General features: G+C 38.4%; 1 protein-coding gene across 1 annotated transcript in view; it reads right to left on the reverse strand.

The window, feature by feature from the left end:
* Nucleotides 1-22,359, reverse strand: part of LOC140152608 (ciliated left-right organizer metallopeptidase-like) — a 58,028-nt gene extending 35,669 nt beyond the window's left edge. Inside the window, exons 1-14 of the mRNA XM_072175022.1 lie at nucleotides 21,953-22,359; nucleotides 21,139-21,217; nucleotides 19,907-19,961; nucleotides 19,112-19,270; nucleotides 17,751-17,873; nucleotides 14,564-14,642; nucleotides 13,810-13,949; nucleotides 13,288-13,365; nucleotides 10,386-10,558; nucleotides 9,318-9,414; nucleotides 6,905-7,003; nucleotides 6,338-6,463; nucleotides 3,508-3,646; nucleotides 2,745-2,883 (exon numbers count right to left, since the gene is read on the reverse strand). Of these exons, the coding sequence (XP_072031123.1) occupies nucleotides 2,745-2,883; nucleotides 3,508-3,646; nucleotides 6,338-6,463; nucleotides 6,905-7,003; nucleotides 9,318-9,414; nucleotides 10,386-10,558; nucleotides 13,288-13,365; nucleotides 13,810-13,949; nucleotides 14,564-14,642; nucleotides 17,751-17,873; nucleotides 19,112-19,270; nucleotides 19,907-19,961; nucleotides 21,139-21,217; nucleotides 21,953-22,277 (1,811 nt within the window). The 5' untranslated portion in view covers nucleotides 22,278-22,359. The remainder of the gene's footprint in view (nucleotides 1-2,744; nucleotides 2,884-3,507; nucleotides 3,647-6,337; nucleotides 6,464-6,904; nucleotides 7,004-9,317; nucleotides 9,415-10,385; nucleotides 10,559-13,287; nucleotides 13,366-13,809; nucleotides 13,950-14,563; nucleotides 14,643-17,750; nucleotides 17,874-19,111; nucleotides 19,271-19,906; nucleotides 19,962-21,138; nucleotides 21,218-21,952) is intronic.
* Between the last annotated feature and the right edge of the window lie 292 nt (nucleotides 22,360-22,651).

Consider the following 22,651-nt stretch of genomic DNA (forward strand, 5'->3'; position numbering starts at 1 on the left):
AGCTTCGCCCAAGGTCGCTGTGTGTGGCGGACCACTCACGGCAGCTATGGGCGGGTGCATAGCGGCTACCACTGAAGTCAAGCCGTAGCTCGTCTTTGTAGCTGCCACCGAATGCACCTGGGTCGCTGTCCCGTGAGAGACTGCGAGCCCAACCCCTGAATAATCGCCAGCCAGTCCCTGTGGACAGCCAGCAGCTATTCTAGGGCCCAGGGTATCACTCGGCGGTCCCGCCATGGAACGCTGCCGTGTGACAACCCCAGTTGGTTCTGCTAAGACTACACCCACAGCGTTAGCAGCGGTATCGTCTCTGCTGAACCCATGCATGCTAGGGTTCAACCCAGGCAAGCCCGGGGTCCCCTTGCATGCTGCCCGTCGCTGGCTACTACTGTGGCTGTTTGAGCCCGTAGATATGCCTGCAACAGACGGGTGTCCTCCTGCTAAAACCCGTGAGGATTTTCGCTAGAGGACTGGTATCCTCCTGCTACAAAACCCGCTAGGGTTTTCGCTGGTGGTTACCGCTCTGCTGCCTGCTACTTTGCTCCGACGTATAGTCAGTGCTTTCGCTGGCTGCTGAGCCTTTGGACGCGCTTAGCAGTCCCGAAGGAACCGCCTGCTTGTCCGGGGACCGGAGCCCCTTAAGCAGACCTGCCATGACCCATAGGGGCTGTCACAGCAGAATCTACCGTATCGACTTGTATCCTGCTGCTGCAAAACCCGCTAGGGTTTTAAGCTGGTGGTTACCGCTCTGCTGCCTGCTACTTTGCTCCGACGTATAGTCAGTGCTTTCGCTGGCTGCTGAGCCTTTGGACGCTTAGCAGTCCTCGAAGGAACCGCCTGCTTGTCCGGGGACGGAGCCCCTTAAGCAGACCTGCATGACCCATAGGGGCTGTCACAGCAGAATCCACCGTATCGACCTTACCAGTGCCCTTGGTAGATTTCTTCTTCGTCTTATGGCGATGACGGAGCCTATCCCAATCGTCAAGCTGGAACTCGGAGAGTCCTAAGCAAAAGAAAGACATCTAGAAGATCGTGAGCACTCCCTGTGGGTGAAACAGAGCGGGTGTGGGTCCCGCTCCGTCACCAGGGAAGGGCAAGCCCGACAGGGCCGAGGCGAGCGAGAAAAGGGAGGGGGCACTACCCCCCAACACGCGACTCAAGCCCAGTAAGCAAACCTGAGCACGGAGGCTGGTCGCTAAAGTTAGTGGTAAAGTAAGGACTGGCTAACTTTATTACTAAAATGTCAGACAGGTCCCTACCAATCCCCACCGTATGAATATCTGATTAACTCGTCTTTATTGGACGGTAATGAAGACATAACGATAGAGTAATCACCCTAACATAGCAACAATAACCTACCGTACATGAAATACAATGTGTATGTACAAACATCTATTGTAACTTACAGGCTGCAATGGTTGTTTTACGTGGGAAACAAAATGAATGGCGCCAATGAGCGGCCATTTTGAATTGCTCGTGTGTCCCGTATACAAACGGAGGCACGATATGTAGCTAAGTTTTGGATCGCTTTTTTTGTCACTTTTTCGCCAGAAAATGCCGTCAAAACTATCCTCAGCCGAACAATACCGGTTTGGTTTTACCTAAGGTGTGAAACTACAACCAGTATATCTCGCTTTGGTCGAGAAATTGATACACAGTGCTATGAACAATCGATAGGCACGTCTGTGTCAGTCGGAGACCAAGGAGGATAAAGGCGATCATATGGTGTGACGTCACCTTTTGGGTGAGTCCACCGGGGATCGGGGTTTTGTTATTTATTCATTTATGTGGGACAAAATGACTATTGGTTTTTCCGCATCTCGGGATCGATGCAAGAAGTATCTTAATCAACATCGGAAACGGTAAGATCGACCGGTGTACTGAGTCTGCGTTTTTTCCCTCTCCCCCAACTCAAAGCTTGAAAAAAGTTGACATGCATGGAACTTTCCAAACTTATATTCTTAAACCCCATAATGAAATGTTTTCACCAATTTGAAGTGTTCATCACACAATTCTTCTAAAAATGATTTTAAAACATATTTTTACCAACATTTTTAGAATTAAAACAAAATTTTCTCCAACACAAATGTGCACCACAAAACAAATGTACATAGCAGCTTTCTTTTTATTTCCCTATCTAGTACTCATTGTTTTATATCATTGAATGTTCATACTTAATTGAATATATCTAATATAGATCTGATATGTTCTATCCAATTCTAGACATGGAAATGAATGATTATTTTGGTCTTGTTCATTAACCTTGGTGATTAGACTAGCTCAATAAATTTGCCAATACAGTCAAAACAAGCATGCTGTCGTTAGGGTGGCAAATAGGGACCTTGTATCTCACTTTTTTGGCCAAAATTAGATATTTTACTGATTTTGTAGCTAGCAAGCCAGATTTAGTACTGCCAAAACCTAATATTATGTCTATCTGCAAAAATAAACCCACAATCACACCCACAGTGAAAATAAACCCACAGTTGTACCTGACAAAACCTTGTATCTTATATGAAGTTACGAAGTTTGATTTGTGCACATATCAGTTACTAGTGTAAGGAATGTTATTATAAGTATTGTGTAAAAATCTCCAAAAATTGAAACCACGTAACTCTGTGTCTTTCTTTGTACAGTCATGAATGTAGTAAAGTACATACAAAACACTGTTTGTTGACAAATAGTGTGTTTCTTTTACCGGTAAAAAGACGAATAAGAGATTATTTCTGCTTTATATATGTTCTTACTTCATAAGCCTAGTGGTATCACAGACTGTATCTCTGACATTCTTCACAAAGATGTCCTGCTGTTCCATGTTATCTACTTGTTGATACTCCAACTCGCCAAATGCCATGCTTACACATAGACTGTGGATTATTGTGATTGCTAGCATTGGCACAGTAAAAAACAAATAGAAAATTAGTTATCTTTGGAAGAAAAATGGCTTCAACTGAAAGTAATAAGCAATTTATATTTTACCAATAAAAGGAAGAAAGTAATGCTCTGTAGATATCAAAATCAATTATTGCTATTTAAAGATGAGTTTATTTTCATCCATTTGACATATTTTTGTGCCCAATATCTTTTTATCGTATTCTTTATAACTAAACATAACATAACTATAACATATATATACTAGCTGGATTTAATTATAAAGTAATGTCACCCTATCAGTGCCAGGACTTTATCACAAATCATGAACATTTCATTTCAGAAAGTACTTCTATGATGTTCCATGATCAGACAGCATGGGTGTTCTTTGTGCATCTTACACTTTTCCATCACATCACATCACTGTTTTCTGTGTACTCTTCATGATTTTACTCCTTAATGATGTTGATCCTTTGCATGTTTTTTATTCGTTTTCATTGACTGTATGCATGATCTCTTATCTCACAGTAAGCTTCTTGTATGTCTTGGCTATGGCTTTTAATTAGTGTTTAAAAATATATCTAGTAGTTGTAAAATATAATTGTATAAATAGCTGTAAAATATAAGTGAAGAACTTACCTGTATGCATGACAGTAGAGGGCATTGGTGCTGGGGTTGTTGATGGACAACAAGGATCCACTAAATCTAAGATGGATGACCAATTACTACAGATTGTCTCATATGAGGGACATGTTACTACTCCATTGTATCCTGGGATCTGAAGATGGAAAGATGCAAACACATTTCAGGGTAAGTCCATCTAATGATATGGCAGTAAGTGTTGAGTTTTCAATGTTATAGACTACAGTAGAAACTTCATCACAGGATATGTGAAAATGGAAGATTTAATTTGAATAGTCAGACAACAAGGCAGCCATTTGTTTCCTTAGCAATTGGATTGTGATCTGGTCTATTCAGGCCAAAGATGGGAATTGTGAAATAGAGAAATAGACCATTAGACATTATAAAAGGTTGAAACTTTACAATGTAATGATTTCAATTCAACAATCACTTTGAATAGGCTTTGTTACTGGGCAAGTTGATAGCAAATTACTCAAATGTCAAAGTTCAATCAATCAATCAATTCAATCAATCAATCAATCAATCAATCAATCAATCAATCAATCAATCAATCAATCAATCAATCAATCAATCAATCAATCAATCAATCAATCAATCAATCAATTTTATTTCATCCATTCATTATACAACAATATAATTATGATACAATGAGATACAATAATGATGTATTTTATATACAATAATATAATGGAAAAAGCAACTATTTTTATGAAAAACGTCAATGAGATGGATGAGGACACTGCTAAACTCAGAGCGTGAGGTGCAGTGCCCTCAGCCTAAAGTTACAACATACAACATTTAACCAAAAAATAAAATACGCTCGGTACAATTTTCACTCAAAATCGTGCACTGAGTGCCTATGGACGAGATAGCGAAAGCATGCAGTTATGGCCACAAGGCTGTCCATGCACTGGGCACACAATTTGGAGTGAAATGATACATAATTGGAAAATATAAAACTGATGGTAAACTAAATAATGTACCAAAAAATTAGGGTGCCGACATAAAGCTGACCTGATAGCAAGAAATGAGAGACCGTTTTAAAGTAGTAATGAAACATGAATGTAATTACGATTCACTTGGCAAATATTTTCCAAGGAGATGTTTTTTCATGTGTTGTTTAAAAACAGCTACCGAAGGTGCGCTTTTCAGGATTTGGTGGTAAATTATTCCAAAGTAATGCACCTTGGATTCTGATGGTGTTATATGCAAGGCACGTGTTGGTTTGCTCAATATGGATATCACCTGCATGACGAGTGTTGTAGTTATGCACATCACTGTTGATAGTAAAATAATTTTGATCAAGTAGGTCGTTGGGAAGGAGACAATGATAAAATTGATACATAACAATTAAAATTTGAAGAATGTACAAATCATGAATTTTTAATGGTTTAAGTGTTGAAAAAAGTGGGTCAGAATGTGCTAACCAGAGTGAGTTAATGCAGGTTCTGACGAGCTTCTTGTGCAACAGGAGAACAGCGTCACGGTGTGAATTATTATTATCAGCCCAGATAATTGCACAATAGTTTAAGTAAGGATAAACCAATGAGTTGTATAAGGTTGGCAAGGACTCAATTGGAAGAAATTGCTTAACTTTTCTGATGATGCCATTATATTTAGAGATGATATTACAGACGTGAGTGGTGTGGGACTTCCAACTTAAATTATCATCAATTAGGATCCCTAAGAATTTAGTAGTATTAACTTGACCTAATTGTTTATTATCAATCTTAACTTTAATGTCAATGTTGGGATTCGACTATATTTACTTTTAAATATCATGTAATTAGTTTTATTTACATTTAATGACAGCTTGTTTAATTTAAACCAGTTAGAAATTATTTCAAGATCTTTATTTAGCAGGGTTTCAAGGGTATTAGGATCTTTATTGGTACAAATTATATTAGTATCATCTGCGAATAAAATAAATTTAAGCTTAGAGGAGCAGTTGGGCAAATCATTTATGTAAAGGAGGAAAAGTAAGGGACCGAGGATCGAACCCTGTGGAACTCCACAATGGATGGTATTAGTGGTGGAATGTTTCCCGTTGAAGACAACAAATTGTTGTCTATCCTTTAAATAGTTTTTGATCCACAAATTGGAAGATCCTCTAATGCCACAGTGGTAAAGTTTTTGAAGGAGAATGGAATGGTCAAGGGTGTCAAAAGCCTTGCTTAAATCAAGGAAGATACCTACTGTGCATAGTTTATTGTCAATTGCAGTGGCTATGGTGTCATACAGGTTATTAATAGCCATATAAGTGGAATGATTTTTGCGAAAGCCAAATTGGTTCGGACTGAGAATTTTGTGATCAGTAATGAAGTCAAGGATCCGGTTATAAATGATCTTCTCGAGCAGTTTTGAGATAGATGGTAAAATAGAAATGGGACGATAATTGGTAAATTTATGTTTGTCACCAGATTTAAAAACCAGATTTAAAAACCGGATTCACTTTGGCCGTTTTCAATTTTGATGGAACAATACCTGATGATAAGGAGCTATTAAAAATATGTATGATGACATCAAGTTAGCTCCTTTGGCCTGAGATAGTAAGATTGTATAAGATATATTGCTGATAGCAATTGATAGGCAAAAGTGATGCATGCTGGTAATGAAAAGGGCTCAAATTGGCCATCGGGGATGATGAATTCGATAACTTTGAGCCCTTTTCATTCCCAGCATGCATCTTGTTTGCCAAATGATTGCTATCAGCAATATACCTTATTGATATTCTTGTCAAGTTATATATTATCTACAGTCTGTATATTTAATTCTTGGCCAGAACATGTACATATAGATGCAACCTGTGTGTATCAACAGTACTTACTGTGATATCAGTTCTCTCTGGGCATGATATCCATGACCCATTGCCTACTTTGAGTTGATATTCTTGAGATGTTTGATTACATTTTGTAAGATAGCATTTTCCTTCAGGATGACATGGTTCCAAACCCTGTAAGATCAAGAAGAATGCAAAGAAAGTTAGTAACATAATATATATAGATCTCAAAAATTGCTTGTTTTTAGAGTTTCTTGTGTGTAACTCTGATCTTTACGGATGCTCCTATAAAATGTGTATCCCTGTGACTATCCAAAACTTCCTCTTTACACTTGTTATAAAGATTGATATCTTTTTACATCTTATGACAGGTTCAAATTTATTTTAGTGATCAGTTTTGTTTCAATGAACAATATTAACACATTTTTACTTTCTTGCCACTAGGATAATTCATTTCATACTTCAGCATGGTATGAAATCTTCTTGGCACTGTAATTGTCATGATCTTTTTGCAGTCCCATGAAGCGACGGGATGAGGTATGTAAGAGATTGGGCTTTGTCCATCTGCATGGCTCATGAACTACCTTGAATTACTTTAGTCTCACACTAACTAACCTGAGGTGACAGTGTGCTCACATAGCATCTGCTGCTGGGATCATACATTTCTCCATCTACTGATGACAAACTTGGTGCTGCCTCCACAGAACACTGGCCCTGTTAAGATAATACAAGTTACAGCATTACTACATCACTGATATACATTATATAGAAGAACCACACACAGGCAGCTGTACCCCTACATATGTACACTCCTACACATTTTCACCAACAACTGTGGACCTGTATTGTGTGTGTGGTTGTTAACAGTGAAACCGTGGACCCACACACACGGAAATATCATACTCAAACTGTGGACTTCTGTGATATTTCACCACTAACCATGCACCTGGTATTACACCTACGATAGAGGACCCTACTCCATGTGCAAAGTTATGCTGTATAGCACCCTTGCCGCTGCCTTACTACCGTGGATGTCCACGGTTCGCTATGTGTGATTTTTCAGTACATAAGTGTGGACTCAAAGTCCATGTTTGAAGGCGAAAACAAACGCACCCCAACATGTGCACCCCACACACCCCAACACACACAAGCTAGAGTACTTCAACAATGACAGCTGTTCAAGCCCTTAAACTTCTTTTATTTCAAAACTACTGGCTAGCTAATGATCTTAAAGGTCAGATAAACATGACCACAAAATATTAAGATTAAGATTACAATGATTTTCACTGATTAACAACATTAAAGACAACTGGACATGTAGCAGATGAGAAGAGATATTTACAATCTCAGAGACATCATGTGCATAACATTGAGATGGTGAGTAGCTTGCAACTTAAATATGTCAAGTTGTATGACTCACAAAGGTGATTAATCATAACAAAGTGTTCACATGTAAATAGTCATTTGCTGCAAGATATCAACTTGTTGGGCTAGAAATTCTAAAGGAGTCACAAATTCTATGTTCACTGACACGAATTGACAATGCCACACATTGATGTGTGAAATTGCAGATTGGACTAGGTGTGTAAAACAAAATGGGCTACTAATAATTTTGTAGAAATTTTGTTGAGTTATCAAAAACTTCTCAGAGGGGAACTTAGAACTTGTGAACCTTTTATTATACCTTTGATATACCCACTTATATCCATCAATAGACTGTTAACAATGCATTGAAAAGATACATGAAAGTCATGTGACTTGATAATGTAATATAATATTAGCACATTCTGCACATTAGGAATAAGAACCTCCAAAAAGTGGGTCATAAACCATCTAACTGATGTGTCATATGTCAGGTGCAGGGATGCCAGTTGCCTCCTGAAGTTGGGAAGGAAAATAATATTTCATAAAATACTAAAGGCGAAGCGGAGCGAGCGTAGCGAGTGGAGCTCTCGCCCCTCACGGCGTGGGGGCCAGACAGTTTCTGCACATTTTACACCACAGGGGAGGCTATTTTAGGGGGAAGTTACATGTCAACAGATTAAAAATTAAAGCAAATGATTTACAAATATACAGCTAAAATTACAAGTTACCTATGGTTTCCTGGTATCTTGGGTCTTGTGCTTGTGTTTTTTGTGATTATTCTTTATCTTCTGTGCAATTACTTGAACATATGGTAATGTACATTCGCTAGTACTAGGCCCTGCTTCCTCTCTATCTGTATCTCCTCTCACAATAGCTTGCGATACACGAAACATGGTTGGCAAAGTTTGGTTTGACTTTGAGTTTAAAAGCTCATGTTTTTCTTTATGATCACCTGAGTTAGCATGTTTTAAAATCGCCTTATTTCCACTGCTAGCGTACGAATATATACCCTGACAGTAAGTACATTTATACTTCCCTGCAGCATCTACTTTCCGTATGTAATCCGACAAAAACCGTCCTGCATCATCCTTCTGTTCCAGCCATTGCCATTTAAACCGATTTTTAACTCCAGCATCGATCGTCTTTATATCTGCTTTCCTATCCACTTCCATTGTGATGATTGATCGCAAGATAAACAGCAAATCCGATCGTAATTCGGCCCGTAATTCAATACCACACACGCATGTTTAAAGTTTAAAGTTTATTAATATTTTATTGTCAAAACAAAGCGCACGTTCATACGATCAAGGTTTCCGAATTTGCAGCCAACAAGTCACATTTTCGTGTTTCCGTCTCATCCCTAGAGGTGTACAGCTACAACAAAAACACTGCGTATTGTACCATGCATACGGGCACGTGCTCTTGAGCATGAGAGTGATTAGTTGACAAATAGTTGACAAAAGAGGGCAGTATATTTTATTTTATTTCTTTCAGAGCCGGGCGGACGCTGACGGTATTTTTTTTTTTTTCCTTCCAACCGGAGATTTTTTTTGCGACCGGAAATTTTGTAAAAAAATACGCGCGGTCCGGATTTCCGGAAATATCCGGAAGACTGGCATCCCTGCAGGTGGTTTAAGATACCAAGAAACCTGTGGATACGTACCATATCTTCTGCACGATACACTGGGCATTCCTCTAAGTAGCTATTTGTGTTACAGGTAGCTTTATCTTGATGTAAATAATGACACCCAGATGACCCACTATGGAATTGAAATCAATGAAATGAAGACTTTATATTAATCATAGCTACCAACATGTGGAGAACAAAATAAATATGTACACATAAAAACCATATTCACAAACCCCCACTTAAGTGTTCTTCAAAATGCTGTTTTATCAGATGTTATTTCATTTGAAAATCACAAAATATCACCTTTTTTTGTTTTTCCATTTTTATTCACCTGTACTTGGGCCTGGTGGAAGGGAAAAAGAACATACAGACATGGTCCACCAGACCCCAACTTAATTACGGTAACCAAGATAGATGCAAAGATACAATCAGATTATGACAATGAGATCACCTGATCTGCTTATCATCAGTTGTAATATTGTTTGACAAGGAAACTGAAGGATCTTCATTCCACTAACTGGAGAAATTGATTAACTTTGTAATTTCAGTAGTAATAAAGGAAGGAAGGAAGGAAGGAAGGAAGGAAGGAAGGAAGGAAGGAAGGAAGGAAGAGAGCAAGCAAGCAAATAACTCCGTAGTTGACTTGCTTGGTCACTCACCCCCTCCCCCGCACTCAACTCACTCACCCTGAGGCTAAATCCAACATCTGAAATAACAACAAATGGGGGGGAAGGGGGAGTATCCAATGTTATATCTTAGATAGTATGTTTAACTGTGTATCACCCACCATGTAAATGTACTGTGTGGCAATGTTACCATTGTGTGGCACTATATACGATATACCTGTGATCAAGACCACTTGGCAGATTAAAACAGTTACCAAGGTTTCGCAGATTCAAGGATTTAAGATCAGCTCCTACCTCCATGGCCAGTGTAACTAACTTAGTGGTCATGGTTATAGCCTTATGGTTTTACAGAATGGCAAAGCAGCCATGTAGTACAGGGTGTTTGATTGAAGATATATCTTGGGATATTGTTACAAGAATGTGGCCTTTGAAATAAAAACCACTTGCCAAAAAAACACACAAACAAATTACCTACCTGATATTACAAAAGAAGTCAGACTCTTCTACTTGACAAGTATCTTTGAGTCCAAAGGTACAGCCTTGGTTGTCACCCCATGGTAGAACTTCTGCTAACTCATAGTTGACTTTGTACCACCCTGAATCTTCAAATACGGCAAGTGTCATCTTGTCCAAGAATGTATGATGCGGCTGGGGAGTGGATGGCAAGTAGAGTTTATGAAAGGAATTGTGTCTAGTTATAATATAACCAGGGACAGACTTAGGTTTCAGTTTTCTACTGGCCCTCCGGGCCAGCGAAATGGCAAATCTAGTGGCCCTGTAATAAATTTACTGGCCCAGCTTTTTCAATATGTTCTACTGCAAAAAAAAAATAAAAAAAAAAAAACCCTTTTTTTTTGGTGTGTTTTTGGGAAAAATCTATATGAATTTTTAATCATTTGTCATGAAATGTGTATATCGAAATCGAAAATCAAAATTTTAGGATATCAGAAGGACATCCTCGTTTTCAAAATGCAATTCGATATGTCTGATGTGCTCTCCCACAAAAAAATATGTGGAAACTTTGCTATCCCAGCCCTTTAGTCAAGCAAACCTTAACATTTTAATTTGTTTTGTACTGAATGTACTCAATGTAGAGAGTGTAGTCACTCACTAACACACATTCAGTCAGTAGTCCTGCCTTTTTTAGTTCCAAAAGTTCACAAAGGTTCAAATAAATATGTGTTTTTTGCGGTATCGCTATCATCATAAGTTACAGCACGCAAGAGATCGGAAGTAGTATGTAGGTCTACTATCGACGTAAAAAGCAGCCGTATATTTCCAACTTGCTAGCAACACAAGAATAAGAATATAAATATACGAAAAATCATTAAATAAAGATATAAATTACAGATGACAGATGGAGCAGAAACTGTGTAAATATGGCCATCACTGATTATATCTTGTCTCAAATGTGTTATATCAGGATCAAAAATCTAGTGGCCCGCTGGGCCAGTATTGTTGGAAGTGTACTGGCCCGACGCAAAATCCACTGGCCCCGGGCCACCACTTAAATCCAGTGCTGTACGGTGCAAAAACTGATTGAGGAGCCAATGGCGCCTAACTTTATAAATTTAGGCGCCCATCAATTTTGCTCACAAGTAGTAAAAAAAAATGTTTTCCAGAATGCATATATTCATAGGCATACATTCATACTATTGGATGGTACGGTATGTACACATTTTGCATTTGCTGGCGATTAAAAGCTTCAACAGTTGATCGCCATTGAGCTCATAATCAATCTTAAATAAAAAAAATAAAATAATGTAGATCCTGACACCAAATCACTTCTGCCTGCTAATTTGGGATACGCCCGGCAGTATTTACAACCCATCGTGTCCTTGGCTTCATCATACTCCAACCGATCAAAGTCATCGGCCCATGGTTGGAATTTACGTCGTTTAGGTTGAGCGGGTTGGGTAGAAGAATCTGCATTTCCCCCACTGCTTCCATCATCAGTTTCAACACAAACTTCCAGAGCAACAGTATTTCCCGATTTGCCTCCAAAAAATCCAACAATGTCCGCCGTTGCCATTATTAATCTCCTACTCCTGATAAACTTTCAGCCTATCACACAACATAAATACACCAGCACACCCTCGATGTATTCACATGCAAAGCACTCGACCGTACACTCTGCATTGGCTCACTGTGTAGCACATGTACACTTCACGATGTCAGCCTGTATAGCCACGTGCGTTGAATATTCATTGTGCATGTGAGTGACACAGCACGACATGCAGAGGTCACAGTGGTACAGTAGTGAGGCAAAGCGCCGTTGTGCAGTGTACGTGCTGAACAGTACATGCTCGCGGGTCACTGGGAATCCCGGGAATGATTACCCCTACCTGGAAGTGTTGAACACTCGTGTTAACGAAAAATATGTGCCAATTCACCCGAATGCCAGTCGATTTTTGTGTACAAAATGAGCATTAAATGGATACTTTATGGATCACTCATCATCACTGTATATTTTTTGTTTAGTCTGTGAGGTAAATATTGATTAGACCTGGCGACTAACATGTGAAATGTTTAGTCGCCATTGGCGGTAAGAATTTGACTTTTGGTCGCATGGGCAAAATGTTAGTCGCCAATGCGACCAATTTAGTCGCACCGTACAGCACTGCTTAAATCTGTCCCTGAATATAACAGATGCTATCACAGAATGAAAGGTAGTGACATGATATTTTCAAGTGAGTTTTGATGTTGTTTATATTTCATGTTACATTACTGGCACTAATACTGGTTGGTTTTTAAAATTAAATACATTATATATTCCATGGATGAGCAGGATTTAACAAAACAAGGAGTAACAAAAAAAAATATATAAATTCTGTAATTGTTGGTAATATCAGTACTTCCTCAGGTGTCTGGTGGAAATGCCCCTGGAAGCATCAGGGTTTTAGCAATTGTTATGCAATTTTTATGAGAAATGCAAAATGAATGAATAAAATCATTGAACGTTTTATCAATTACTGGCAGTGTGCCACTTTGGGATCTACCACACACCATAAATGGTTTGCATAACGTCATTTGTAGACACTTGCACTAAATTATTCCTGTTATCATAACTATAATCATAACCCTACACATTAACTTTAAAACAAATAATCATCTTGAGTACTGAGCTTTCAATACCCTAGCAAACATCACATCCTGATGATTCCTTGCATATTAGTGTTTAGAGCAAGTGCTCCCGTCCAATTGCTCATGCCCAACAAAATGTGTGGTTAAGACTGTCTAGGAATAGGGGACATGTGAAGGGATTAAAAGTGGTCTGATTTATGAGATTTGAGGTTCCAAAGACTACAGCATTGAAAACCCAGTTGTCTAGCATGGCTATCCCAATGCAATTTTGTCACATATCTTGGCTACTTTACCTTGCTAATTGTAGGTGCCATAATGGAGCCACTCATAAACCTAGATTCCCAGTGAGATGAATACGTATCACCTGCAACCTATAGGGATACAACATCAGTAAATGATTATGGAGTAATACAATATTTGGTGTAAAACAAGAGATGCTGACATGGTGTAATAGTCTCTCTGTGGCTCTAGTGAAATGTACTTTGACAATTTTTTTAATCCATAATGGGACAGGCTGACAGAGGAATTAATAAGAGACTTTGACAATGTCCTGGGGATATGTGGCAGTTACCTGACCAGGCTCAGTACAGTCCTTAAACCAATTAGAGAGTGCTTTTCCAAAACTCTCTCAGTCCCAAAGGATACTTGCTGGTTACCTGACCATGTGCACTCCATAAACCAATTATTCTTATCTGATATCATTATTCAATCAAAGTTGCCGTACCATTGCTAAAGCCACCAAAATTCCACTGAGTAAGTGAAATTCAATGTGTTTGTGAGAAATAGTTCAGTCCACTAATTAGTATATGCCTTACCTGGTTTTCCAGTGGCCCTCCTGTATATTCCACATCTGAGCATCCAAATTGCTGCCTAGTTTTCTCTCTCACAGCTGGTGTTATCAATCGATACTGACCTTGTGCATCAAATGTGGTCAATAAAGTCCTTACAGGGCAATCTGGAATTTAATGAGTAAATACCATTTATGTATATACCTTACGGCTTGAACAGTAATCAGGTGCCTGTCGGGGATTGAGCGCTAGGGCCCCCATGGCTTTTATGCAAAAACACATGAAAAATCCGCCTTCTTGGCCCCCGGGTTTTCATGAGGTTAGGATCCTAACACTATATCAAGAGCTACAAGTTTCAATTTTAGTGTTTTCAATGCACACCAGGATGTTAGTTAGTAAACCCATCATTTTGCTTCTGGGACAGGCAAAATGAATGCTTGTGACAATTCTAAAAATAGTGCTTGAATAAGATATGAACTTAAAACAAGACCAGACAAGTAAATCAAGGCTATAGCAATAACTTTCTGTACTGACTGAACCCCAGAAGGGCAGAGGTCTGGTTTATGTTTCAGGGTCAAATTTTGGACAGGCATTTTGGTGAAAATGATGGGCACTTGTCAAATCCTGCACATTGGGTAGCTATGGGTGTGTGTGCATGTGTAAAAACATTCAACTGAAGGTTGGAGGATGACTGAACTGGTTTTCATGAGATGAAGATACCTAGTACTACAAATATTATATATTGAAGTAACTATTGATTCAACATAGTCAGCTAAATTACCTGTAGATGCACACTCCCTGAATTGATCAAATAGACTACGTGAGAATCCCAACACATGAAAGATTTCATGAACAGTGAGCTGTAAAAGAAACAAATACAAAGACATCATGTCAATCTGCCCAACCATGTTTTTAAACTTACTGTGGATAGAGACAAATTATTTCTTGTTATATAAACATTTACAAATGAAGAGTTTAGATGCAAAATCGATGATTCAATTTGAGATATTGGCAAATAAAACGGATAAATAAACACAAATTAATATGAAAATACATGAAGTAGGGTGTCAATTAAAAGACAGCACAATAAAAAGGTAAATGTTGGTGGCCGTAACTAAAAAAAGTTTGCAAATTGCATTTATTGGTTTTTGCATTGGACTTCTTCACATGTAAATTGGGGATAGGAATTAAGCAGTGCATATGGAGGCAATCTTTGTCATCTGCAAAATGTGGCTAAGAAAGTAATAATGCACTTCATTGTCTCATGGTAATGTTTTATGTGAGTGAGTGAGTGTAGATCAGCATCAACAAATGTTATTACAAATAGCTTAGTGTGGTCAAAACACTGTTCCATAGAGCGGACAATATCGTCACCGAGAAGGAGGAACATCTTAAGAACACAGGTCACAAACTGGACTCACCCAATATCAAGATTGTTAAGAAGGAAAGCAAGTTCCTAAATCGCAAGATAAAGGAGTCCATAGCCATCAGACAGGAAAAACAAGTCAAGCTCAACAGAGACGGAGGCCGGGATCTTCCTAGAATTACGACTGTCTTCTAGAAACACCAAAATCATTCAAGTGTGAAGAAGACAGTCAGCCAGTCATTACTGCCTGAGGATGGTAACAGTTAGTTACCGAAAATATTAGCAGGTAAATATTTATTTATTTGCCTTCAGTTTCCGTTGAAAGTTTTAAAATTTGCTTGGTTATTATTACAAATACTTAATCTAGTTCCTTGGATTTGTTTCTAGCAACAAATGAGGCAATACATGAGCTACTTATTACCAAAGCCTGATAGAGAGTATCAAAGTTAACTTAGTGGTGCACAGGTCCTGACAGTGAGTATCAAAGTTAACTAAGTGGTGCACAGGTCCTGACAGTGAGTATCAAAGTTAATGTAGTGGTGTACAGGTCCTGACAGTGAGTATCAAAGTTAACTAAGTGGTGCACAGGTCCTGACAGTGAGTATCAAAGTTAATGTAGTGGTGTACAGGTCCTGACAGTGAGTATCAAAGTTAACTAAGTGGTGTACAGGGCCTGATAGAGAGTATCAAAGTTAACTTAGTGGTGCACAGGTCCTGACAGTGAGTATCAAAGTTAACTAAGTGGTGTACTGGGCCTGATAGTGAGTATCAAAGTTAATGTAGTGGTGCACAGGTCCTGACAGTGAGTATCAAAGTTAACTTGGTGGTGCACAGGTCCTGACAGTGAGTATCAAAGTTAACTTAGTTGTGCACAGGTCCTGACAGTGAGTATCAAAGTTAACTTAGTGGTGCACAGGGCCTGATAGTGAGTATCAAAGTTAACTTAGTGGTGCACAGGGCCTGATAGTGAGTATCAAAGTTAACTTAGTGGTGTACAGGGCCTGATAGTTAGTATCAAAGTTAACTTAGTGGTGTACAGGGCCTGATAGTGAGTATCAAAGTTAATGTAGTGGTGCACAGGGCCTGATAGTGAGTATCAAAGTTAACTAAGTGGTGTACAGGGCCTGATAGTGAGTATCAAAGTTAACTTAGTGGTGCACAGGGCCTGATAGTGAGTATCAAAGTTAACTAAGTGGTGTACAGGGCCTGATAGTGAGTATCAAAGTTAACTTAGTGGTGTACAGGGCCTGATAGTGAGTATCAAAGTTAACTTAGTGGTGTACAGGGCCTGATAGTGAGTATCAAAGTTAACTTAGTGGTGCACAGGGCCTGATAGTGAGTATCAAAGTTAACCTAGTGGTGCACAGGGCCTGATAGTGAGTATCAAAGTTAACTTAGTGGTGTACAGGGCCTGATAGTTAGTATCAAAGTTAACTTAGTGGTGTACAGGGCCTGATAGTGAGTATCAAAGTTAACTTAGTGGTGCACAGGGCCTGATAGTGAGTATCAAAGTTAACTAAGTGGTGTACAGGGCCTGATAGTGAGTATCAAAGTTAACTTAGTGGTGTACAGGGCCTGATAGTGAGTATCAAAGTTAACTAAGTGGTGTACAGGGCCTGATAGTGAGTATCAAAGTCAACTAAGTGGTGCACAGGGCCTGATAGTGAGTATCAAAGTTAACTTAGTGGTGTACAGGGCCTGATAGTGAGTATCGAAGTTAACTTAGTGGTGCACAGGTCCTGATAGTGAGTATCAAAGTTAACTTAGTGGTGCACAGGTCCTGACAGTGAGTATCAAAGTCAACTAAGTGGTGCACAGGGCCTGATAGTGAGTATCAAAGTTAACTTAGTGGTGCACAGGTCCTGTGGTGCACAGGGCCTGATAGTGAGTATCAAAGTTAACTTTAGTGATGCACAGGACCTGATAGTGAGTATCGAAGTTAACTTTAGTGATGCACAGGACCTGATAGTGAGTATCGAAGTTAACTCAGTGGTGCACCGCTTTATGCGGATTACTTTTCAGATGTAAAGTATAGTAAGATGCATACTAGATGATGAAGTTATGGCACCGTGAACTGCTTCTCTTATTGAAGCACGCTATCTCTCTAGTTTACATCGAGGGCACGGTGGCTCAGTGGTTACGGCCTTGGACTCATAATCTGAGAGCTTGCTTGACGTGCGTGGGTTCGAGTCCCTGTCCCGCCACCGTGTTGCGCCCTTGGGCAAGGCGCTTTGTCACGCTTGCCTCACCCCACTCAGGTGCAATGGGAAGCTGTTAGGGGTAGTCACAGTCATTGTACTGATGAACCCTGCGCCATTTGTAGGCAGCAAACGTGGTTCCGACATATTCTAATAACGGCGGAATAAATGTAAAGCGCTTTGAGGCTGTTTACGGCATAAAGTGCTATATAAATCTACATTTATTTATTATTTTTTATTTATACATCAAGAACCACCTGAATAGCACTCAGTGATTGACTGGAATCAATTTGATTGGAGTGTGTGTGAATACTGATTGTTTCAATGAAGCACTATATCTAGCAATCCAATCAATATTACTTTTATTAGTTGACCATTATAATTAGCCTTATGTAGACACTTACCACAATAAATCTGTCCTCATCGTATGTCTGGTCTTTAAGGTAATTAGGACAGAAGTTGACAACACCTGCAATAGGACGACCCATTACATCTTGTTTGCAATAAAGAGCATAGGCAACTATGTCCTGTAAATTGAGAAAACAAAATTCAGAATTGTTCAACAGTTTTGATTGTTTACAGTGCAATTTTCTCTGCAGCATAATGAAGTTACTAACTGGAATCCGAGAGATTCGAGAGATGCCACTCCGATCGCAAAACTGAGGGCAGTGTGAGAATGGGACATTATGCAAGGGCTGGAGAGTGTAGACAAAAGGTGATTATGTATAGGTTATGAGCTCAACCTTAAACATGTGCAGATATGTGCTGACAAAAGGTGATCCTCGTACAAATAATGCAAACAATGTCACAATAAAAATAACTTTTTTTATCTTTTCTGGAAGGTCCAAGTAAGTATCTATTTCATAGATTATTTAATTAACTTATTGAAACAAAATAGGTTAACAGTTTGGTTTAGATTTTTTAAATATTTTATTGCTGATTTAACCCAGTAATTCTGATTTGTGCTTGTACATGGTGATTGACAGCTGCCGGGGACTTCCAGGGCTCATTAACCTGATGGCACTCTACAATGTATATAATACACATACAGTTCACTGTTCGTCACATAAACAGATGTGACTGGTGGTAGAGAGCAGGGTCATCCTATTTCATATGTTGATACTATGGTGCTGTCCTCCGAATCGGTATATTGGCAGTTTGTACAGAGTGCCGTGGGCCTGCTGGGCTGCTTATAGGTATCCAATAGGATAGGATGTGGGAAAAGCATATTATGTGGTATATCATTTGCAGAAGTATTGACTTCTAATTGGGCCATGTAATTCAGCCTTTGTGATATGAATAAATATACCTGAAAGAGTAAAGCGGTTCTCTAATCACAAGCGTCACCTGCTTTCGCAACAAGTTGACCTCAAATAACATTATGTGACCCAGAACTCAACCACTACATAAGAGTTCCCATATTGCAGATCAAGTTTGGCATAAATATGTCCCACATTGCATTCAACATAAAATATGGGTACTTGCAACTTTGTCCTTTAAAACAGATACTTCCTTTTATTTTGAAGGCAGGTGTTGTTTCAATCAATTTCTTCATTAAGCCATAACTACATTTTACCTGAAATCCATTTTTAAATTAAACAAAAACAAAAAATCTCAAAAACTGAAAATCTGGATTGGTCAAGCCTGTAGAACAGGTTTTTTTGCTGCCTTATAATAAAATTCCTTGTTCATAAAAAGGCTTGTTGTAAGTCACATTTATGAAAATGTGCTCCTGTCAATAGGTATCATGGGCCCATCAACTTACAGGTCTGTCTGCACAACGCTGTGTGTGTTGCTTCTTCATATATATTACTGTATCTGTATTGGGTAGCCCTGACCCATTACTGTATCTCATAGTTGGTTGTCCAGACATCACAGCCATGTCATCCCATAGCCACAAACCTTCTAAATGATCATCTGGTATCTATAGAAGTAACAAAACAGGTATGAGACTAAATAAAATAAGGTCAGGGGAGTACATTGTTATTGGCCATGTTTTAAACAAATTTCAATCAAAACATGTTTGAAACGGATTTTAATCAAAACAATGACTAAGTTTCTATTTGACTTCAATTCACTCATTTGATTCCAAAAAATTAGAATTAAAAAATATTATCTTGTTTTGCCAAATGTAACATAGCTAAATCCTAATTCTTTAGTGAGTTCTAACTGGCAATAAAAATCAATTTTACATGGTTATGAAATTTTGCATGGTTTTCTTACAACTGTAGTTTTAAAAAAATCCAAGCCTTGGCACAAGTCTTAGCATTCAAAATCATTTTATGTTATTTTTGATAATTGGTCATGAAAAAGATTAGACAATGTGTTTTCCAAAAATTAGAATGCATAACTGTAAGTTAGTTTTTGTACAAGTCTTTGGGCTTGATTGTCACAGCATTTGAAAAATGCCCTAAAATGCATGTTTCCAAAAATTTACCAAATATTAAAATTTGACTTTCATTGCCAGTAAGGATTAGGATTTAGCTATGATTCATAAATTTGGCAACACAGGCTAATATTATTTTAATCCAAAAATTTTTCTGATGAAGGGAATACTCACCGTAAAATCATCTAGACATTCTTCTCCCTCATATGAAACTGCGACGTCCTTACACCTACAAATATATATATCAAATAAAGAATTACTAGTAGGCATGTCCACTAAAAATTGAAGTACTTTTAAATTGATTCAGACCTAACTTATTGGCTGGGAATTGATGAAAGAAACATTTTGCCGTTTAAATAATCTTAATCGGACATTTTATTCCTTTCGAGTGTCACAGTTTTATATAGGGCTGCTAGAACATGTTAAAAAGTTCAAAAAGTCCAAAAAGGAATACTAACAGAAAGTGCAATTTTAAGGTACTTTTTCTTAATATATTTATCAACTAGCGTTATCTGGAACATTATATTTGCTTATAACAACATGAAATAAGATCATCCAGAAAATTTAAGCGATCTTGTTGACATACAACAAACAATATAAGGCCTCAAAACCCATGGTTTGTTTGTGCGCAACCTCAAGCATGATCATAGACGGCTGCCATGGAAAATAACTCCATAGAGGAGATGAACAATAAGTGCATTATTTCAAATAAATAGCGGTAGTCTTAAACATTGTTCAATCTTTTAAGGTCTGCACATTTTATCTTCAAAAATGATTATATTTCATCATGGCATAAGTTTGGTAACATTAATCACTACCAAAAGTGGGTTGGTCTTCAAACATGTTGGAAAACTTCTGATGAACCCAGCCAATTCATTCTACATAATGTATCCACTCACTAGACACACCAATAGGGATGACTCTAGTAACAAAAGACTCTGCCTAAACTTCCACCCACCCATCAGTGGCAGGTAATTTCATTGTTGGACTGGGTTTGATTTTCAAATTAAGTACCAACCTACCTGCAAGTTCAACATTTTACATGTACATCAGTTTGAGAGATGCAATTGAAATCTGGGTACAATTTGCTTGCTTTAGATGATCTGCAGTTAGCCATACCAGTACCACCAACACCGACCACAGGGGAGGGTGGATAACAGGTCCATGCCACAGGGTCTGGACATCACAGGGCTTTTGACGAGAAGCTCAAAGACAAAAGTGAGCCCATTTGCCTATTGGAGAATCACTTTGGTGAAAATAAAAGTTGTTCTTAACAAGGAAAGCCCTGAATTTTCATGTAATCCCCATACCAGGCCTGGGCCAGCTCTCGCCTAACCCTGCCATATATACAGCTAAATGACCCTTCTTGGTTCATGATACATCTGTTTCTAATAATTGTAACTTACTCTCCCTGATATGGACCACTAAAGTGTTTGTAACCACAAGCGTCTCTGCTTATCAAAAGTGGATCAGACACTGGAATTACTGTGAACGAAAAACAAAATAAGAGCAAGCTAAGTTAGTTTCATGTTGGTAAAATACAGTGTTAACTAAAGGGTGCATTCCTACATGATTTAATTCAATCTCCTTTTAGTAATCAATTAGTTATTGATCGAGCACCATTACAAATGGTACATCAATCAAAACATGATCTCTTTGCAACAATGTTTGTTAAAAATGTGTTCTTGGTCAGGCTGGCATGAATTGTCACAAACTCTTTTTTCTGATTATAATTAAAACAGGTGAATGTCCTAATGGAATCCAAATTATAACATCGCAATTAGTAACTACACTAGCTTCAAGAGAAGTACGGCAATCTTTTGCTCTGATTGATGTGAGCGCCCTGTTAATGAGCGACATACACAGGGCTTTGTGTTCCCTTTGTCGACCAAGGCTTTGACACGTAAACGGCCAATCAGATTATTGGTTTGTTGCTACGATTGTTAGATGATTGAATTAGCCAATCAGAACCCCACTTCTGTGTTTATGCTGTGCACACTCTCAAAATGTGAACAAGTGCCTTTCTTCTCTGCCAGAGACTGTATAGTGTATAACACAACATCTATACACAGTCTATATTAGTCCCAGGTGATATAGTGTGGATGGACTAACTGGACTTACATTGTACTGCCCCCATCCATCAATTGCTAAAACGACACCAACAAATTAAATTTGCAGCAGGCTACTCAACAAATTGAGTGGAATATTTAAGCAACTCACCTGATAGAAGTTTCTGAATAATAGACACAGCACCTCTGGTAACCTTGGTCAATCTATTTACCTCCTCTGTGTCCACATAATCATCCAAATCATGAATAAACCAACTGATTCTGATTGGTTCATACAGTTCATCCATTGCACGTTTAGTTCTCAACCCATTTTTATGCTGCACATATTTGACATCTGTCTTCTTTCCGACATCCTTGGGCTGGATTTCATCAAATATGCATGGAACAGTTTGCACCGGGGAACTGTTACCAAACTTGTTGTAGATCAGTACAATTGATAATACAACAATTAAACTGTGAGCAATGTTTTGATGCATATCGACTGTTGTTGCTAATAACTAGTGTTCAATATTTAGTGTTTTCTTATGTCTATAATTTTATTCAAATTCTCATTGAAATCAATCACTGTTTATAGTTTTTTATCATTGCATAGTTAGTTAGTTACTATACTTTTGTTACAGTTGTCATCACTTATGTTAATCCAGGGTCCCATTGTAGTCTTGTAGACATCATGATTCAATCTCACTGGAGCTGATGATGAAGTTAAGGTACACCCTGCAGATCCAAAGCTCAGTCTTCATGGCAAGATAGAACCCATCATGGGAATCCAAGTCCCTGCTGTAATGTTTTCATCTGCTGTGTCTGAAATACAAGAAATCAATTTTAAGCTATTACTCATTGTTGGTAACCC

This window comes from Amphiura filiformis, chromosome 5, assembly GCF_039555335.1.
Source record: "Amphiura filiformis chromosome 5, Afil_fr2py, whole genome shotgun sequence".
Lineage (NCBI taxonomy): Eukaryota > Metazoa > Echinodermata > Ophiuroidea > Amphilepidida > Amphiuridae > Amphiura > Amphiura filiformis.